Source organism: Lissotriton vulgaris, chromosome 4_1 (genome assembly GCF_964263255.1).
Source record: "Lissotriton vulgaris chromosome 4_1, aLisVul1.2, whole genome shotgun sequence".
In the NCBI taxonomy this organism is placed as follows: domain Eukaryota; kingdom Metazoa; phylum Chordata; class Amphibia; order Caudata; family Salamandridae; genus Lissotriton; species Lissotriton vulgaris.
Genome location: NC_141691.1, coordinates 1,391,151,670 through 1,391,170,988, shown reverse-complemented (window position 1 = coordinate 1,391,170,988; position 19,319 = coordinate 1,391,151,670). Strand labels below are relative to the sequence as shown.

Genomic DNA, 19,319 nt, shown 5'->3' with positions numbered 1-19,319 from the left:
CGAGGTAGTGGCGGAGGACAAGCAGGAGGCAATGTATAAGCAGCCCTGTCATGTCTCTTAGCCTTCTTGGAAGTGAGCTCAACAGGAGGATTGAAGGCTTCCTCAAAAGTCCCCTTTCTCTTGTGAGAAACTGTGTCTTTTGGTTCATGTGGAAAAGGTTTCACCAAGATCAGACCAGCGCAGGGCTGGAGATGGATCCATTGCTGCTTGTTGTTGAGGTGTTCTTGCAGCTGCTGAAGGATTGGTTGTTCAAAATTCGCGGATGTGGCAGTGGACACAGCTGCAATTAGCAGTCTGGATGAAACCGAGAAGTTCAAATGTCCTGATGTCAAAGTCGATTTCGACTCTGATGGCTTTGGGTTGGGGTGTCTCGACTCGCTTTTGGGGGGTTGTGTTGACTCTGAATGCTTCGGGTCCACCTGTTTCGATTCCAATGTTGGCCAACCCAGCATCTTCGGATCTGGTGCCGCACCGGCAGTCAACATCAATACTCAAGGTTTCAAGGAGGATTTTAGCGCTAAATGTGCTAAAAGCATCTAGTCCCGCTGGGTATAGCGGTGTCAACTATGGCTGGAAGGCAGTGGCGCACTAGAGACCTCAGAGGTAGCCTAGGAGTTCGAGCCTGGTGGCTCTCTTTGGTGAGTAGGGGTGGTAACAGTACTCACTGTGGTCTTCGGGGGATGCTGGAGCAGCACAGGCTCTTCTGCTTCGACGTCTACAGTCTCCAGCTTGAAAGCCCACTTAATATCAGGGCCGTTTCTACCATTAGGCAGGACTAGGCGGCAAAAAGGGAAGGGCGGCAAAAACACGAGTTTGGGAATCCCCAGAACATTCAGAGAGTGGGTTTAATCTACAGTTCAAGAAGAAAACGCGCAATCTTTTCACTATTACTTTGTTAATTAACCGAGCTACCCTGGCAACAGAATACTGTCACAGATTAAACATGACCCCGTCACCTATGTGTTCCAGCAGGCATTAACGTTTCCCTCTTTCAGCATTCGCTAATTGCTCTCCAGCCGGCAGATTGCACATCTTTTTTACTTGATACAGTCAGCGTGGGTTTGCTTATAAATGTAGAGTCAGGACTGCATGTTGAAATAAGAAGGACCAGATCGAAAATAAACAACAGCGAGTATATTAAATGCACACGCCTGTGAAAGCATTTCGGAGTTGGGCATAATTCTGCGTACAAATTTGCTTTTAAAAGTTATTGCATTTGATAAATTCGTAAGTGTATGATAAAAGTGAACACAAATCGCTTAAATACCAAACTGGGTCAATTATTCTCTTTCGTCAAGTAAAAGAGAAAAAACATGTCTTTGAAACCTTTCCCTTATAATCTCATTATGGTAGACTGGAAGGCGTGCGTGGAAGTAACAATAGGTATTCCGAATCGTTGTACCTTGGTGGACGTTTAGGCCTCGAGGTGCAAGACTAAAAGTAACGTGTTTTCTGTACTATCTTCATAAAGACAATTTCCTCGGGTAACAATTTTTCCGTCTCCTCAGGTACTAATAATGCCTTTAAAAATATAGACATCCAACAAAGCAAATCTGCTTACAGCAGAAACGTTACCCAGTTTTCAGGGCTATATTTATTTCATCATAGCCAAGACATCATTAAAGAAAAAGTTTATGAACGAAATGTTTGAATTATTCTCACCAGTTGATCAAATAGCCCACAATGCTTATACAGATTGAGGCCGGACATATTCAAAACATACAAAGTCCTGTTCTAATAGGAGCAGTCCAGTCTGAACCAATAGGTCAGATCCCACCTATATGACAACACAAGTAACCCTGAACTGGTGTCGTCCTTCAAGGGCCTCCTTCCTCAGTGAGAAGCAGCTTAAGTCATACTGCAACCAGAGCACGAGTTCTAGTTCTGGGAATAACCATAATATTCAGAACATCTCACATGGAAAAACAAAAAAGGCCCTGTGGGATCTTTCTATTAAATTCATCCACTGGTAACTACATCGTGCATCATCCAAATTCATACCTTTTTTCACCCACTAAGCCACTCCAGCCATTTACAATTCAGTATTGGGTGAGAGGGGTCAGAAAATTAATGAGGATAGGCAATGCAAAGTCTGGTTGAGAGTCAGAGCAGAAGCTGAGCCATCCATCAGCCTGTCCAATTTTCAGTGTTTATTTTGTTGTGAATTTCAGTGGTATTTAATGTTTGATGTGTCTTTCTTCTAGTCTGGATGACGGGGAAGAGAGTGATGGTAGTAAATGAAAAGGGCGGCATTCTTCAATTCTCGCCTAGGGCGGCAAAAGACCTAGAAACGGCCCTGCTTAATATCAACAGCTGGAGCATTGCAACTGTTCAACATCAGACTCCTCTCTCTCTCTCAACAAGTTCAGAGCATCGTCCACCTCTCTTCTGTGCGCGCAGAAGGCCAAAGCAATGCGGCAAGCTCTTCGATTTTGAAGGGTGTTTTTTATTAAGGAATGCAAGACACGCAAAACAGGAGTCCTCACTGTGTTTGGGAGACAAACACAAATCGCAGATTTCTTGGAGGTCTGTCCTCCGGTACTTGGCATGGCAAGTAGGGCAGAAATGAAATGGAGTCCTTTCTATCAGAGACATTTTTAACCTCTGTGATGGTATTCCAGAAGGTCACCTAATGGAATGGCGTTGAAGATTACGAGACGGTGGAGACCAATGAGAAAGCGTGATTCTTTTCGCAACTGGCGAGGAATGTATCTGAAGGTCCGGCAGGAGGACCAAACGGCATCGAACCGCAGCTCACATTAACATGTCTGATCCTGACAGCGGAGAAAAAACAATCTAACAATGGAGTCAATGCCCATGAGCATTACCACTAATGAAATAGGTGGAGATACTATGTCCTCTGACTCAAAAAGACTTTCTTTGAAGAAAAACAAGCTGTGCACATCCAAGTCCAACACTAGTTGGCAGAATTATGCACAGCATGTGTATCTACAGCCACACATGCCACAAACATGAAATTCTGGAAATGCTAGAGCAGATATCTTCTGGTGTTTACCCTTAAAGTTTGCCTCACAGTGGTTGATTACCAAAGCAAAGTAGGATCTTTATCAATGTCCCTGGTTTAGCATGGATCTGAATGGTGGTAGAGATAGCTTCCCAGGCAATGACAATCCTGCTGCCGGAGGAAGGAGACCAGACAGAGACGTGAGGAGGGAGACACTGGATTAAATAAGGAGATACAGATTAGTCTTCCTGAACACTCCTATACGGTGGATGGCAGTGTAAAAATACAACTGGACTGTCCAACGACATGTTCTCAACACCCCATGGCCACATCTTAGGTTTCTGTCATCTGATCCAGCCACCCTACACAAACCATATTGCCTCATGAAGCTCATGCTCAGGATGCTGCTTAGAGTGAGTTATCCGCAATCTGGAAATACCTTAAATGTATTTCAAAAATTTTCCCCAGGATGTAATTGTAGGTTTGTCCACAGCAGACAAAAACCCAAATGCCAGCAACCAAACCCGCCAGAAAACAATTATTGCTACAATTTCTATCAGGGATTGAGTTACGGTCTTTAATTTATTTGTTTCATTTGTATTGTTCTTTTATTAGTGCTGGACGGCTTGCATTTGTCAGAATACATGCCTGACTGCAATAGAGTGTTCAAAAGACAAAAATCATAAAATGAAGAGCACTTTCCTGTTCACTAATACGTGCAACTGAGGATGGAACATGATGGTATTTTTTCACCGAATTTGAGGTCTATTGACTAATTCTCTCATTAAGCCCTGGTTACAAGTTGTAGTGGGGGATACATTCCAATTGCCACATAAGGATAATGTTATTTACCCAGCAAGCATCTGTTCTTGGCATGTAGAGCTGTAGATTCACATGCTTTGCATACGCCTGCCATCTATGTTTGCAAGTTGTTTTTCTTCGAAGAAGTCTTTCCAGTCACGAAGTAAGGTCAATTCTCCCTTTCGGAGATAGTGCGCATGGGCATTCACTTCACTGTTAGATTTTTATCCCACAGAGGGTGAGAATGGAGTTAGTAAAGATAGAATAGAGATGTCCATGTGTATGTATGTAAAGTAAGAACACTGCAACAGGTATAGGTGGCCGGGGATGTATGACATTACAACGCATACTTTTACCACGCATACCATTACAACGCGGTATTTACAACGCATACCATTACAATGCATAGCGCTTTGGGGTGCTGGATATTGAATAGTTTAATTTACTATTCCAACTCCAGTCCCCGTGGACACTAGGGAAGGTGTTGGATAGTAAATTAAACGTATTCCCTATCCTAGAGCGCCCCCCAGCGCAATGCGTTGTAATGGTTTGCGTTGTAATGACTGCGCTGTAATGGTAGTGCGTGGTAAAAGATTCGTTGTAAAGGTTGTATACCACCCAGGGAGGCAGGTGGGCTCATGTGAATCTATCGCTCTACATGTCAAGAACAGATGCTTACTGGGTAAGTAACATTATCTATTCGAGGCATGTGAGCTATAGATCACATGCTTTGCATACACTATATAGCAGTTTCCTTCCAAAGCGGTGGTTAACCTGTAGCTGTTGCAGTTGTTAGAAAAAGTGTTTGAAGTACTGCCTGGCCTACATGAGCTTTTTGCCTCGCTAACCCATCTACAAAATAGTGTTTGGTGAATGTGTACGATGTAGACCATGTTGCTGCCTTACAGATGTCAGCTAGGGGAATATTCCCTAAGAAGGCCATAGTATCCCCTATTTTGCAGGTGGAATGCACACTAGGGGGTATTGTCAAGGTTCTTTTTGCTTTCACATAACATGGTTGGATACATTTCAATATCCATCTTGCAATGCCTGATTTAGAAATCGGATTGCCTTTGTGTGGTGGTGAAAAAGCAACAAGTTGTTTTGTCTTACGGAAATCTTTTGTTCTTTCCACATAATATAGTGGAGCTCTTCTAACATCTAGTGTGTGTAGGGATCATTCTGCTACAGAATCAGGTTGAAGAAAGAACACAGGTAACTCAACTGATTGATGTGAAAAGCAGAAACCACTTTAGGAAGAAATTTAGGATTGGTTCGAAGAACCACTTTGTCTTTGTGAAACTGAAAGAAAGGCTCTTGTATAGTTAGTGCCTGGAGCTCACAACTCTCCTTAAGGAATTGTTTGCAATAAGAAAAGCAACCTTCCATGAGAGAAATTGTAGTTGACACTTGTGCATTGGTTCAAAAGGTGGACCCAATAGCCTTGTAAGGACTATGTTCAAGTTCTATTCTGGTACAGGTGGAACTCTTGGTGGTATTACTCTTTTTAGTCTTTACATGAAGGCTTTAATCGCTAGTACTCTGAATAGAGATAAGTGTTGTCTGTTTTGTAAGTATGCAGCTACTGCTGCTAAATGCAATCAAATGAATGTGTAAACTAATCTAGATTGCTGTAAGTGTTAAAGATAACAGATGTTTTGCACTGAAGCATCAAGGAGGTTGATATTGTTATTATTAGAGTATATGACAAATCGTCTCCACTTTGCTGCATAACATGCCCTAGTAGTAGGTTTCCTAGCGTCCTTTAGGATATTCATGCAGTCTGGTAATATTTGTAAATAGCCAAACTCTATGACTTCAGGAACTTTCTCAGTTTAGGAGCAGTAAAGTTAGGAGTCCTAACTTTACTACTCCTAAACTGAAAAAAATCCTAACTTTAAGACTTTCGGTATTCACAGAAGGCATTTAGGAGTCCTAAAGTTAGGAGTCCTAACTTCACTACTCCTAAACTGAGAAAAATCCTAACTTTAAGACTTTCGGTATTCACAGAAGGCATTTAGGAGTCCTAAAGTTAGGAGTCCTAACTTTACTACTCCTAAATAGAGAAAAATCCTAACTTTAAGACTTTCGGTATTCACAGATGGCATTTAGGAGTCCTAAAGTAGGAGTCCTAACTTTACTACTCCTAAACAGAGAAAAACCCTAACTTTAAGACTTTCGGTATTCACAGAAGGCATTTAGGAGTCCTAAAGTTAGGACTCCTAACTTCTGTGAATACCAAAATGAGTAAGTGCCTTCTGTGAATACCAAAATGGTAGTAAGTTTAGGATTTTGTCTTAAGTTAGTTCTGTGAATCGGGCCCCTGAGTGAGGGGACTGGAGTTGAGATGCAGCTTTTGGTGTGGATCTTCTGAAAGTTCTAGCAGGGTGGTGAATCAAGGTTGAGGTGTCCATGTGGGAGCTGGGAGAATGAGATTGAGGGATGATTGTCTGAGCTTCCGAACTACCAGCGGAATGATTGGAGGAGGCGGAAAAGCGCAGGCAAATATCCCTGACCAGTTCATCCATAGGGCATTGGCTTTGGAGAGCAGGTGTGGGAACCTGAAGGTGAAGCTTGAGCTTTTTGCGTTTTGAGCTGTGGCGAACAGGTCTATTAGAGGAAATCCCCAGTCCTGAAAGTAGGGAAGAAGAATCTGGGGACGAAGTTCCCACTCGTGGATTTGCGGTCTCTGTCTGCTGAGAAGGTCTGAAATTGATTGTTTACTCCTGGAAGATGTTCTGCTAGGAGATACATTTTGTGATGAATGGCCCAATTCCAAATGGCTTGTGCTAGGCGTGACAGTTGGAGAGAGTGTGTTGCCCCTGTTTTGTATATAGTACATTGCTGTCATGTTGTCTGTGTAGACTAGGACAGTTTTGCCTATTAGGTGAGTCTGAAAGGCTTTGAGCTCTAGAAACACTGCTAATAGCTCTAGGTAATTTATATAGAGGATTTTGTATTTTAGATTCCATAATCCTTGAATTGTGTGACTTTGTAGGTGAGCGCCCCAACCAGTGAGCGATGCATCTGCTGTTAGCACTGTCGGTGGAACAAGGTCAAGAAAAGGCCGCCCATTGGACACATTTTGTGGGTTCCACCACTGCAGAGCGATGGGTGTGGCCATCTGCCAACACTAGATCGGTCAACTGACCCTGCAACTGGTTCCGCTGACTTGCTAAGCATTCTTGAAAGGTGTGCCTGTGAAGTCTTGCGTGGGAAACAATTGTAATGCAAGACGCCATCATCCCTAGCAGTTGCATAAATACTTTTGATGGTAATGATTGGTCAGGCTGAAATTGAGTGAGAAGAGACTGAATACTGTGAATCCTGTCTGTATTGGGAGAGGCTAGAGCTTTCTGAGCGTCTATCGTGGTTCCCAGATAAGTTTGTGTGTTGGAAGGCTGTAGATGAGACTTCAACACATTTACTTTAAACCCTAGTTGGTGAAGTAAGTGAATAGTGGTTTGAGTGTGTTGACACATTTGGTAAGTGCTGGCTTTGATGAGCCAGTCGTCCAGGTATGGGAAGACATGGATGTGTTGTCTTCTCAGATGTGTTGCGACTACTGCCAGGCATTTGGTAAATACCCTGGGAGCAGTGGTGACTCCAAATGGTAATACTTTGAATTGGTAATGATGACCAGTTATCATGAATCTTAAGTATATGCGATGAGCGGGATGAATTGGAATATGTAAATATGTGTCTTTTAAGTCTAGAGTAGACATAAAATCGCCCTGCTAAAAAAGTAGGAACACTTGTTGAAGTGTCACCATTAGGAAATGCTCTGAAAGTATGTAGAGGTTTAGTTGTCGTAGGCCTAGAAAAGGTCTCAAGGATCTGTCCTTTTTGGGGATGAGAAAGTACAGGGAGTATACGTCTGTTTCTTGCTGTTGTAATGGCACAGGTTCTATGGCTCCTTTGGACAGAGAGATTGAACCTCTTGCTGAAATAGATGTAAATATTTTGGTGACATTTTGTGAAAAAGTGGTGGAATGTTTGGAGGATTGTTGGTAAGCTCCAGGGAATAACCATGTTGGATAACACCTAACACTCATTTGTCAGTGGTGACAGATTGCCAAATGGAGAGGAATTGTAGAAGACGTCCCCCGACAGGTGTTAAATGATTGGGGGGGAAGTGTAGGCAAGTCACTGCTTGTTGGGGGGAGGGGGATTATGTGGTGTAGAACCCCTGCCTCGACCTTTGTTGTTGCCTCTGTATCCTCCTCTAAAGAGGAAGATTGATTGTTACCTTTGTAGGAGGTGGCAGTATTGTCTAAGGATATGGTTAACTACCCTCCACGGTAGAAGGGGTGACAAAATGAGCCCCAATTAGAGGCAAACTGTAGAGTTCCCATAGACTTGGCTACTTCTGTGTCTTTTTTCATTTTTTCTAATGACTTATCTACTTCGGGCCCGAAGAGATGTTCCATGTCAAAAGGAGTATTTAAAATAGACTGTTGTACTTAGGGTTTGAAACCAGAATTCCTCAACCATGCATGTCTTCTTAATAACACACTAGTGTTGATCTCTCTGGCTGCGGTGTCTGCGGCATCTAAAGCACATCTAATTGAGGAATTGGATATGAGTTTCCCTTCCTGGACTAAATCCTGGACTTTAGCTTTTTGCTCATCCGGGAGGTGTTGTAGCAATTGCTCCATCTCGTCCCAGTGGGCCTAATCATATCTGGCTAGCAGGGCATGGGTGTTGGCAATGCGCCAATGATTTGCTGCCTGGGCGGCTACTCGTTTACGGAGGAGTCTAGTGGTAACTGTCATATAATCAAGACTGGATCTGAGGAAGCAGGCTTGTATTTTTTATCAATTCTGGGGGTGAGAATGCGAACACACACTGGCTCTTTAACGATATCATTGCCATGTCTCATTATACCTTTAAGCATAGGTAGAGTGTGGCTAGCCCTTTGTATGCTACTAAGCGTTTCAAATAGGAAATCTTCCTCTAGAGATTCCTTGTATAACTGTACCCCATAATATTCTGCAGCTCTAGATAGTAATTCTAGATATCCTTCATTGTCGTCAGGAGGGGAAGGCTTTGCAGGGTAAAGATCTGGGTAGTTGTCTGTAGGTGAATCCGTATTATAATCCTTCCAGGGGTCTATTGGTAAAATATTGCCCCCCATCTCCATAATCACCATCATCATAAGATGGTGGTGGTTGAGAGTTAGTTGGTGTAATCAGTAAGTGGTGCAAAGGTGGAGACGTTGGTGTAGGGGGACATGGTGGTGGAGTTCGAAGGGAGGGGCTATTACCTACATTCTTCCTCTTCAAAGGAATATGGTAACGGGTGTCCTCTGACTCAGGTTTGCGTTTCTGGGGTGATTTAGTAAGAACATGTCCTGTATGTGGATTTATATAAAGTTCCTTTTGTTTTGGGTCCGATTTGGCTGTTGTGGCGTCGAAAATCGGATCCTGCAGCTTCGGAGGAATAGTTTTAGGTTTAGGCACTGAGGATTTGGGTGCCGGAATAGAATGACTTTTCGGTGTGGAAGGTTTCAACGCCGAAGAAGGTGTGATTTTTGGTGTCAATGATTTCGGCTCCGAAGCGGTTTTCAGCTTCGAGCCTGAAGGTTTGGGCTCGGTGGAAGTGTTTAGCCACCTCAATCCTGAGCCGGAAGGTGGAACGTCAGAAACATCTTGATGGTGCTGACCGTGGTCTAAAGGCAGGGGTGGGACTGAAGCCTTTTGTTTTGGCTGAGTTGGAGTTTGGGTCAAGGGGCGTTTGGTAATCACAGGATTTGACCTTGTGACAAGTATTCTTCCATCTCGGAGTCCAATTCTGGAATGGAGACAAGTTCTTCTTGTTCTTCCTCGGCCAAATTCTTGCTCAGATTGTTCGCTGAAGATGTCCGGTGTGTACTTGACGTTTTGACTCTGCATTTCACAATGTCGAGCCTGACGATTATGGAGCGTTTTCTTTAATTGGAACGATCTGCACGCGTCGCAGTCCTGTTCGTTGTGCTCCAGAGACAAGCACAAGTTGCACGCTTCGTGCGAGTCAGTGCGCAGATACTTGGCGTGGCACAGAGGGCAGAATTTGATTGGAGTCCGTTCCATCGACTGCGAAGTGGACAGACGCGGTTAGGCTGGACAGCCTTTACGAGGATCTTCGATCGAAAGAGGTTTTCCTTGATGGATACGATACGTGGAGAAGTGGGATTTGTGTTCGAACCAATAGTGAGTGGATTGCGCACTCAGGGGAACCCAAATAAATGGTTTCGAAGTGGAGCGCATCAATACACGTCCAAACCTCATGGCGGAAAAAAATATTCTAACAATGGAGTTGATGCCCATGCGCACTATCACCGAAAGGAGGAGTCACCTTACCTCATGACTCGTAAGACTTGTTCGAAGAAAAACAACTTGCAAACATAGATGGAAAGAGTATGCAAAGCATGTAATCGACAGCTAAATTTCGGCAGGTCAAACCTTTCAAAATATACCAGCATAAATCATGCAGTAATTTCTAATTCATGCAGAATTTGGTTCAAAAACATTAAATTCCACATGTAATCCCACATTTTCGATAGGAAAGCTAAAATAAAGGAGGTATTTACAGCTCCTGGTAAATACTGCATCTAGCATTATCAGTATTAACCAGGTACAGCAAATACATCACCCTTTCACAGCCCACTCTGTATGCACCGCTCATATGCTCTATAATTCATCAGCAAAATACGATGCACACAATTTGATTTCTAATTTTGAAATGTATCTTTGCTATATGTGGTATTAATGTATGTTTTTTACTGAATGAAGAAGCAATAAAGAAAAGCCGCAGTGTACAGAAAAAAAACAAAAAATGTTTTATTTTTAAAACTCTGCTGAAATAGGTTTTTGCATGACATCCCATTTAAAAAAATGCATACCAACCTAATGATGGGTCAGTTTATTACATCACACTGTACATATCGCAACCCAAACAACCGGTATTGATGCATCAATATCTTATGGAGTATTTACATACTTATCAGTTAGGTAGTAAAGCTTCAATCCAGCCTTTTTATCTTTCTGGCACAAAGTTATTCAACAACACAAAAGAGGAGATTTGATGTGTATTTCTTTGTACAAAACCTCATGTGAAAAATGGGTATTGACAATTTTCCTGAGAGACAATTTGTTCTTACGATAAAAACTAACAATTGGAAACACCAAAGTGGGATTTTTTTTTTGCCAGACACAATATTGAGGGGGCGCCCCATAGCTTCTTTTTTTAAATTATTATAGTACCATTAAGTTAAACTGTTTACATTCATTACAAAAAAAGTGGTTAAATCTTATGCATATGATCTAACACTGATTGCTGCAACGCAAATTGCACTTGGAACACAAATTTTATGGAAGAAAAGTATTTGTTTGTTACCCTGTTTAAAATATTCTGACCGATGACCACTCAGTCATGAATGAGCGGACGTTGGAAAGCGCAGTTCCCATCCACTTGAGCCGGAAGTTCGTTTTTAGAATAAGAGTCAACCTCAGGGCACACCAGTGAAAAGGGGAGTACCAGATGCGAGAGCTTCGACGCAAGGCTCCATTCTTGAGTACACCACAGCTAGTGCAGCGCTGGCTATGGTTGGAAAGACAAAATGCCCACTTGCTCCTGAGACGTAGTTCATGCCAACCCAAAACCAGATTCATAGTCAGTTCTTTGAAATTCCTCACAAGAGTTGCTTTTGCTTGTCGCACAATGACAACTCCTCTCCACAACCAAAAGGTGGCTCTCAACAGGTGGCCACTGAAAACCCCAAAGAAGTGGGGAGTTCAGCTGCCTATGTCCATCTTTTCTGTTAGAAAGTTCCTAGAGGTCTCGGTGCTCCTGGAAGGACTCTGTTTCAGTTGGCTCTAAAAGGTGGAATTTACTGTTTTCTACTGGAGGCAGGGACAAGGACAGGATCAGAGGAAAGATGTCTGTTGAGCGTGCAAGACAGGCAGCCTGCTGAGGGTGGTGTGATGCGGAAACCAACAGTAGATAGTATATAGGACAGCCACTGTTGATGCACGAGTGTCAAGACAGGGCACACATCAAATGAAAGAATGTTGTGGAAGGGAGTGCAGCCATTGGTAGAACTTGTGAAGTGGGAAGAGGAAAAGCTGCACCATATTCTACCTGTGAAGTCAGGTAGAGCCTTGGAGGAGCCATCTAGTTGTCACTGTGCAGAAGATTTTGACAAAACAAAAACCTCAAAAATAATAGAGGATCAAGAAAGTCAATAGGAGGGCAGACGACATCTTTGAAGTCCTTAAGAGATCCAGGAAAATGAGAAGCTCTTTCAGAGTCAGTTGGTGCTACCTGGCCAAAGCACCCTTGCCTCTATATCTTGCATAGATGAGAAGATATGCACTATATTCTCTCAGAACATCCACTCTGCCTCTTGCTTGCTTGCTAAATTGAGACGAAACACTCAAGTGAGCACCTGAAGGTGACAGCAATGTGCATGAATCCAAGCTTGACTCTTAACCATCAAGCAAGAGCCAGCGCACACCAGGGGTCCTGCCTCACAGATGCTGTAACTTCAGCTGTAGAAGCTAAACTGACTCCTCCGTACAGACCGTCAGGTACTTCATACTTGAGTGCATGGTTTTCAGGAGTTGTCGTGCTCTGAGGGTGTGTGGACATCACAGTTGAAGTCACCTACAAGAAAAAGGGAAATACAGTCATTTACAGTAGTAAAACCATTCTATACAATTTATGATCAGTACAGTTTAATGTATATGTACAAATCAACATGAAATTTTAAATACATCTCTAAGGCAGCGGTTGAAAGGCTGATCTGTGGGTTTCCAAATGGTTTACTGTCATGGGCACTTTACACACAGAGGTTTTAGAGCCTCTAGCCTGAGAATGCAATAATGTTAGCATTGGTGGATGCAAACCCAATAACGACTGAAGGCATGTGGCCACTTGCCAACTGTGTGCCAGTTTGTGGCCATTGCAGCAATGACACCATCACTGAAACACGGTGCCACCGATGAAAAGATTAGACTTGTTTCCAAAAATATTAAGGCTAAAAACAAAGAGGATTCATGATTTTGTTTTTCAATTAATTTGAGAAATTTAGCTTTATGTGACATCTGTTTTTCCCCCTTAGCATAGAGAGGGTGGTTTTCCTCCCTACGCCCAAGAGTAGACAAGGGTGGAGTGACTATCTGACTTTTGTTTCCTTTTGAAGCCTATCGGTCTTGCCCTCCCTCGCCCTCCTTGGGGGCTGGATGAAGAGATGGAACAATCCAGAATAGAAACTGACTGTAGTTAGAGTGGTTAATCACTAATTAGGCACTACCCACTATTTTTGATTGTCAATAAGTATGTTTTTTTAAATTAAATTTGAGATTAAGACATTGAGTCATAATTAAATTAATTGGCGTAATTTGATATTAACTATGCTTTTGTAGGGACCATTGTTCCTATAAATAGCATGTATCATTGGTCCCTTTTGTACTCTTGGCTTTCCCTTGTTTCTTGTAAAATAGAATACAGATCGGCATTTGTGTATGATAAGCTCGGTGGCCTTTCATAATGGGCTTAGCAGAGGTGGTTCTCGAAGGACTAGGGGCCTGAGTACAAGTTTGGATGTCTTGCAGTGGGCTGCCATGTCAGCACTGCGCGACCACTACCTGTGATCAGATCGCCATTCAGATTTCGACTGGAATCCACGTTGAGTGGCCTTGCTGAAGAGGTCCAATAGCAGTGCGTATCTAAGGCACATAGGTTATGCCTTAGACATGCACCGCCATGAGACTGCTGAAGCCCACTCCTACTCTGACAGAAATGCACAATGTTGTGCATTTCTTTCCCTGCAGGATCAGGGGGTGCAAAAATAAAGGGGGACAACAGGTGCCCCCCTCTATGCACAGAGAGGACAGGTGCCCTGTTAGGACCCCCTGAGTTTCCTCACCGCCACCATGTTCATGGCGTGCTCACTGCCTGCTTAGAAAAGGAGGGTAGTTAGGAAACTCGTAATATGCTTGGCGGAGCAGTAGCGGCACCGCCAGCATATTGCAGCCTCAGTCTGCTGTGCAGGAGCTGCAGGATCAAGGCTCCCTATTGGAAACCGTATTAAATTCAAGACACTATGCATAGTCTACAAATCACTGCACCAACAAGCACCTCTGTTTCTGAGAGATCAGTTAACACCATATTGCCCCTCAAGACCACTCCGCTCCTCCACTCTTAACGAACTGGTGGTGCCACGTACAAAGTCTGTCTCTTGAGGAGATCGCCGCTTTCTGGTTGCGGCCCCAAAACTATGGAATACACTCCCCCAGTCCAATAGAACCAGCCCCTCTCTCATGTCATTTCGAAAAAAACTGAAAATGTGGTTGTTTAATCAGTAATTTGCCAGAAGCTCAGTAATTTGCCAGAAGCTCAGTAGTGGAGAAGTTTGCAGAAGTAACAGCGCCGAGACGCCCACGGGCAATTGTTCGCGCTTTATTAAATGTCATTAATAAATAATAAATAAATAAATAAATAAGGATCCCGGCAGTTGCAGCAGTCCACTGGCGGTCCAAGTACCATACTCGTAATACTGCAGGTGGACCGCCACAGCGACTACAGCAGTCCGATGGACCACCACAGTCGTAATTAGGCTCTAGGACAAGACCTGCTCCTAGAACCTAATCCATGGCTGCTTAATTGCTTGATGGTTGAAGGATGAGAAGTTGCATCTCCCTGCTGGTATTCAACCCTGTGATCTAAATGGACCATTCAAACATTTCAACAGCCAGCCCATGAACCTCACAAACATAAAGATCACACATAAAGTACCGACAGTCCGCAGGAAAGTAAAGTGTATTCGCTAGCATTAGGATAAAACACATGCCTTTGCTAAACAGACGTGTGTGCCGTTAATTTTCAGCAGTTCAATACTTCAATAAGCACGAGCAATTACTTTAAAAACAAACATTGGCAAAGCCAATAAGCCTCATCTTTAAAACCTCCACCAACAACTTTAGTTCATGCTGTATAGCTTCAGCAGAAATGACAATGCTGTACAGCATGAACAAAAGAAAAAAAAATGCCAATGATGAGGCTGCCTTATTTTATAAGGGCATGCATGGGTCATGACACATACATGTGATGAATAAATAAATATTTTTTATTTACCGTTTCAAGATACACCTGTAAATAAAATAATATGAAAATGAGCTAGTATCAAAGCCCTTTTATTTATGAAGGGAAAGGTGGCATTTCTTAAAAAATAGACAAGCAACATGTCAGGTGGGGGAAGGTAAAAGAAGGACAAGAGGGAGGGAACATCAAGAAGGTCAGGTAAGATGCACACGAAGGAGGGGGTGAGGGGAGAAGCACACAGACGAGAGCAACAGAGAGTGATAGGGAGGCAAGAAGCACATGGGCAAAAAGAGCATCCTTGAGCATGAGGGAGAAGCAGATGACGAAAGAGCAACACACAACACAGAGTAGAGTAGCTCAAAAGGGAGGCTGCTGCAAAACACACACTCTCATGGAGTACATAAGTAAAAATAATAAAAAAGTAGTACCCTATAAGCAGTGGAAGACCCAAACAACTATGATATGCTCCGGGGGAAGGGCAAACACAAGATCTACAATGTAAGCCAAGAAGCAAGCAATGAGAGTGACAGTAAAACAACAAATGGTTAGCCAAATGTAGGCTTTTAGCCCAATTTAAATTTTTTGTAAGCTGACAACAGGTCTTTTGAAGCCCAAAAGCTTCAGCTGTTTGGTAGGCTCGACCTAAACATAGTGGCAAGGACAAGATGCCATGTCCAACACACAGACCTGCAGTGACAGTGGTCTGTGGCCCTTGGCAAAGCACTTCAATTAGAGTCCAGAAGTGACAGTCTGGGTTTCAGTGATTTAATGTCCTACATACAGCCCCACAGTGACAGAGTGTAACTCCCTAATGTCCAGCGATGGGGTTTGTTGCAATGATCTTGTAAGTGATAATATGGGACAGGGTAGGGGACAGGAATGGATGTGCTGCGTAGAGTGATACCATGATGATAGTGATGGAAAGTGCTGCCAGCGTTCAACAGTGGTAGCTTAGGGTACAATATCACACTGCACAGCAGTGATACTGTATGGCAGCAGTACATGGACTAGTCTTGGGAGATGGCACACCATATCCAGAAGTATTAGAGTGAGGTAGTGTCTGGGCAGTGTGGGGATGTGAGATAGAGTAGTCTGAATACAATCAAGCAGTGATAATGTGGAACTTATGGGTCCATGACGATGGCGGCCGATCGCAACGGAGCCAGGGACCAACCGCCGAAGTTGCGGCGGTCCCGCAATGCATATTATGATATGCTCGCCACACTGACGGGGCCATCCTGGGCCTATTACATTGTGGTTGGTTCTGCTGGCTGCAGACCGGCCCGCAATGCAATAGGAGCGCGCACATCATTGCCATGCACTACATGGCAGGCACCACGTGGTGCCTGCCACGTAGTGCATGGCAATGAGGGGTGGTACCATAGGTACCCCCCCATGAGCACCTTACCCGACACCCTGGGGGCCCGCAACGTGCCCCCAACACCAGACAGTGCATGCCTTTCCCGCCATGGAAATGCGAATCTCCACATGCATCATAATATGGAGTATGGTGTCTTGCAGACACCGCCGCCATAGTATGACCTTTTCCACCCGGTCGACGAGTCGTCCGGCGTAAAAGCGGTGGACGGTCTTTCCGTCCACCGTGGACTCCCCAGCCATACTAATATGGAGGGGGTCAATCAGGCATGGATGGCGGGCGATCGCCCCCGCCGGGCCAGCATGTAGCAACCGCCAGCCCGGCGGGGCGATCCGCCCGCTATCCTAATGGGTCCCTTAGTAATTAATAGGCAGCATAACCTCTAGTGCTGATACAGTGGTGCAGTATGGGGTCAGGGATGCCATGCACCACACACAATCAACAGTGATAGTGTGAAAAAGTATGGGGCCAGTGATGAAGCATGTCACATACTTCAACAATGACACCGAAAGAAACTGTGATTCTACAGTGCTCTGCAATAAGTGTGGATGACAGAGAGTGCCACATAGGGCCCGATTCACAGAATGAACTTACTACTTTTGGCATTCACAGAATGCACTTACTAGTTTTGGTATTCACAGAATGAACTTACTCATTTCGGTATTCACAGAAGTTAGGACTACTAACTTTAGGACTCCTAAATGCCTTCTGTGAATACTGAAAGTCTTAAAATTAGGATTTTTCTCAATTTAGTAGTAGTAAAGTTAGGACTACTAACTTTAGGACGCCTAAATGCCTTCTGTGAATACCGAAAGTCTTAAAATTAGGATTTTTCTCAATTTAGTAGTAGTAAAGTTAGGACTACTAACTTTAGGACGCCTAAATGCCTTCTGTGAATACCGAAAGTCTTAAAATTACGATTTTTCTCAATACTACTAAATTGAGAAAAATCGTAATTTTAAGACTTTCGGTATTCACAGAAGGCATTTAGGCGTCCTAAAGTTAGTAGTCCTAACTTTACTACTACTAAATTGAGAAAAATCCTAATTTTAAGACTTTCGGTATTCACAGAAGGCATTTAGGCGTCCTAAAGTTAGTAGTCCTAACTTTACTACTACTAAATTGAGAAAAATCCTAATTTTAAGACTTTCAGTATTCACAGAAGGCATTTAGGAGTCCTAAAGTTAGTAGTCCTAACTTCTGTGAATACCGAAATGAGTAAGTTCATTCTGTGAATACCAATAGTAAGTTCATTCTGTGAATCGGGCCCATAGAGTTTAGCCCTGGTTTTCTGGCACTGTGTGAGGGCCATTGAATTGATGTTGCACAGAGTCACATGAAGTCTAAAAGTGACAGTAAAGGACAGTGTGGGGCAGGAATAAAGTGTTTGAAGAAAAGTCAAGTACTAACTGTTGGCTAAATGAATTGTATGATTACTGGATTTTTAACAACTGAACATTTCTATCAATAAAGAACAAGTTTTCAACCATAAAGAAAACTCTGGACCTGCTATATCTATTGACTATTATGGACATTTTATGACATAATGAACTAAAATGAGATCGATAATTGATGTGTGCAAACTCCAAATCTTTTCTTGTTTGAGAAAGAGAAGTCATTAGGGAGTGTGCAAATAGACCGCGGTGAAAGAGTATCGTGTGGAGCCAATATTCCCTTTGTTGTAGACCACACTGCAGTAATTTGTGAAGGACAGTATGGTGGCCAGAGCTGGTGTTTGCCGCAGAGTGTCCAGTTGCAGTGTCAAATCTGGAGGCCAGATATTGTCATGTGCCACAAGGGGTTGCCCAGTTTAAATGAGAGACAGTATGGGGTCCATGGTGGAGGATCCTGTATAGACTCCTGCAGTGACCGAGTGGGGCACTGTGTGTCTGCTGATGAACAGTGCTGAAGGAAGTCTATTAGAGAGTGTGTGGGACCGTATACGGACCCAGTAATATAATGTTCAGTATGCATTCTTGTAGTGCAAGTTGGCGTGGAGCCCAGACATCGAGTGCGCTGTACAGAATCCAGCTGAGTCGAGAACTAATGGTGCAGACTAGCGTGGTCCCAGTGATGGAGTGTGCCATGCATAGATGAGTGATGTCATGCTCTGCACAGAGCTTAACAATGGTAGTGTGGGAAATATTGGAACCAGGGATGAGAGCGTAGAACAGAGTCCAAGATACATTATTTGGTATGACCACAGTTTACCGAAGTGCTGTATTTGCTAAGCACTACCTGAGAGGATAAGGCAGGGAAGCAATTAGATTGAAACCACTTCTAAGAAATCTATCCCTCTTTACAAGTTTGATTTCTACCTTTTTATTCACAGTCACTCGGTTGAAGTCCATGAAAAAAACCTTCCAAAATGCCCTTATTTTATGATTGAACAATTCAGACGATGTTGATACCACAACAATGCTTTCCGTTAATCTCACGTTTCTGGGCTATATTTCCTATGACTTCTTGAGCACATTAATGCATTTTACCATCACCAAGTACAAGCATGGAATGTTTTCAGTGGTTGGAAAACATACGGACAGTGATTACAACATGCAGCTGTTACTACTCCCAACCACTGCTAGTGCCTCAAAGTCTCTGAGGAACATGCATAAGATATACTAGTACTAAGAATAATTCACACTGTGTTAGGCGTGGAAATGTATTCCCCAGAAAACTTGCTTTCATGACTCTTGTCACATACGCACCACATAATAATACCATAGCAGTATTCGGACAACATACTAAGTAAAAAATATTGAGATTCAGAAATATTGAATTTTTTATATTGTGATCCACAAATATTGTGATGCAGGAATATCAGTTATTAATATTGTGCACAAAAATATCTATGTTGTTAATATCAATGTTAAAAATATCTATGTTAAGATCTTCCACAAAAATATTGTTCTTAATAATATGGTCTTCTAATTATTTTTATGTATTGTTGCGGGTTGTGGGGTTTATAGGAGTTCATGGGGAAAAGTAAAATAATTATAAGAAGTTAATAATACATTTTTCATTATTAATTACTTGGTAATTAATTATGTAAAGTGTGTAATTATTATATTTTTCAAGTTATGTTTCTAG

At 42.9% G+C, this 19,319-nt stretch overlaps 1 protein-coding gene across 3 annotated transcripts in view; it reads right to left on the bottom strand.

The window, feature by feature from the left end:
- Nucleotides 1–10,563: 10,563 nt before the first annotated feature.
- The window catches only part of GATA6 (GATA binding protein 6), a 59,717-nt gene continuing 50,961 nt past the window's right edge, over nt 10,564–19,319 (bottom strand). For all 3 annotated transcript variants that reach the window (XM_086965636.1, XM_086965635.1, XM_086965637.1), the window contains exon 7: nt 10,564–12,412. In XM_086965636.1, coding sequence (XP_086821762.1) covers nt 12,242–12,412 — 171 coding nt within the window. In that variant the 3' untranslated portion in view covers nt 10,564–12,241. The remainder of the gene's footprint in view (nt 12,413–19,319) is intronic.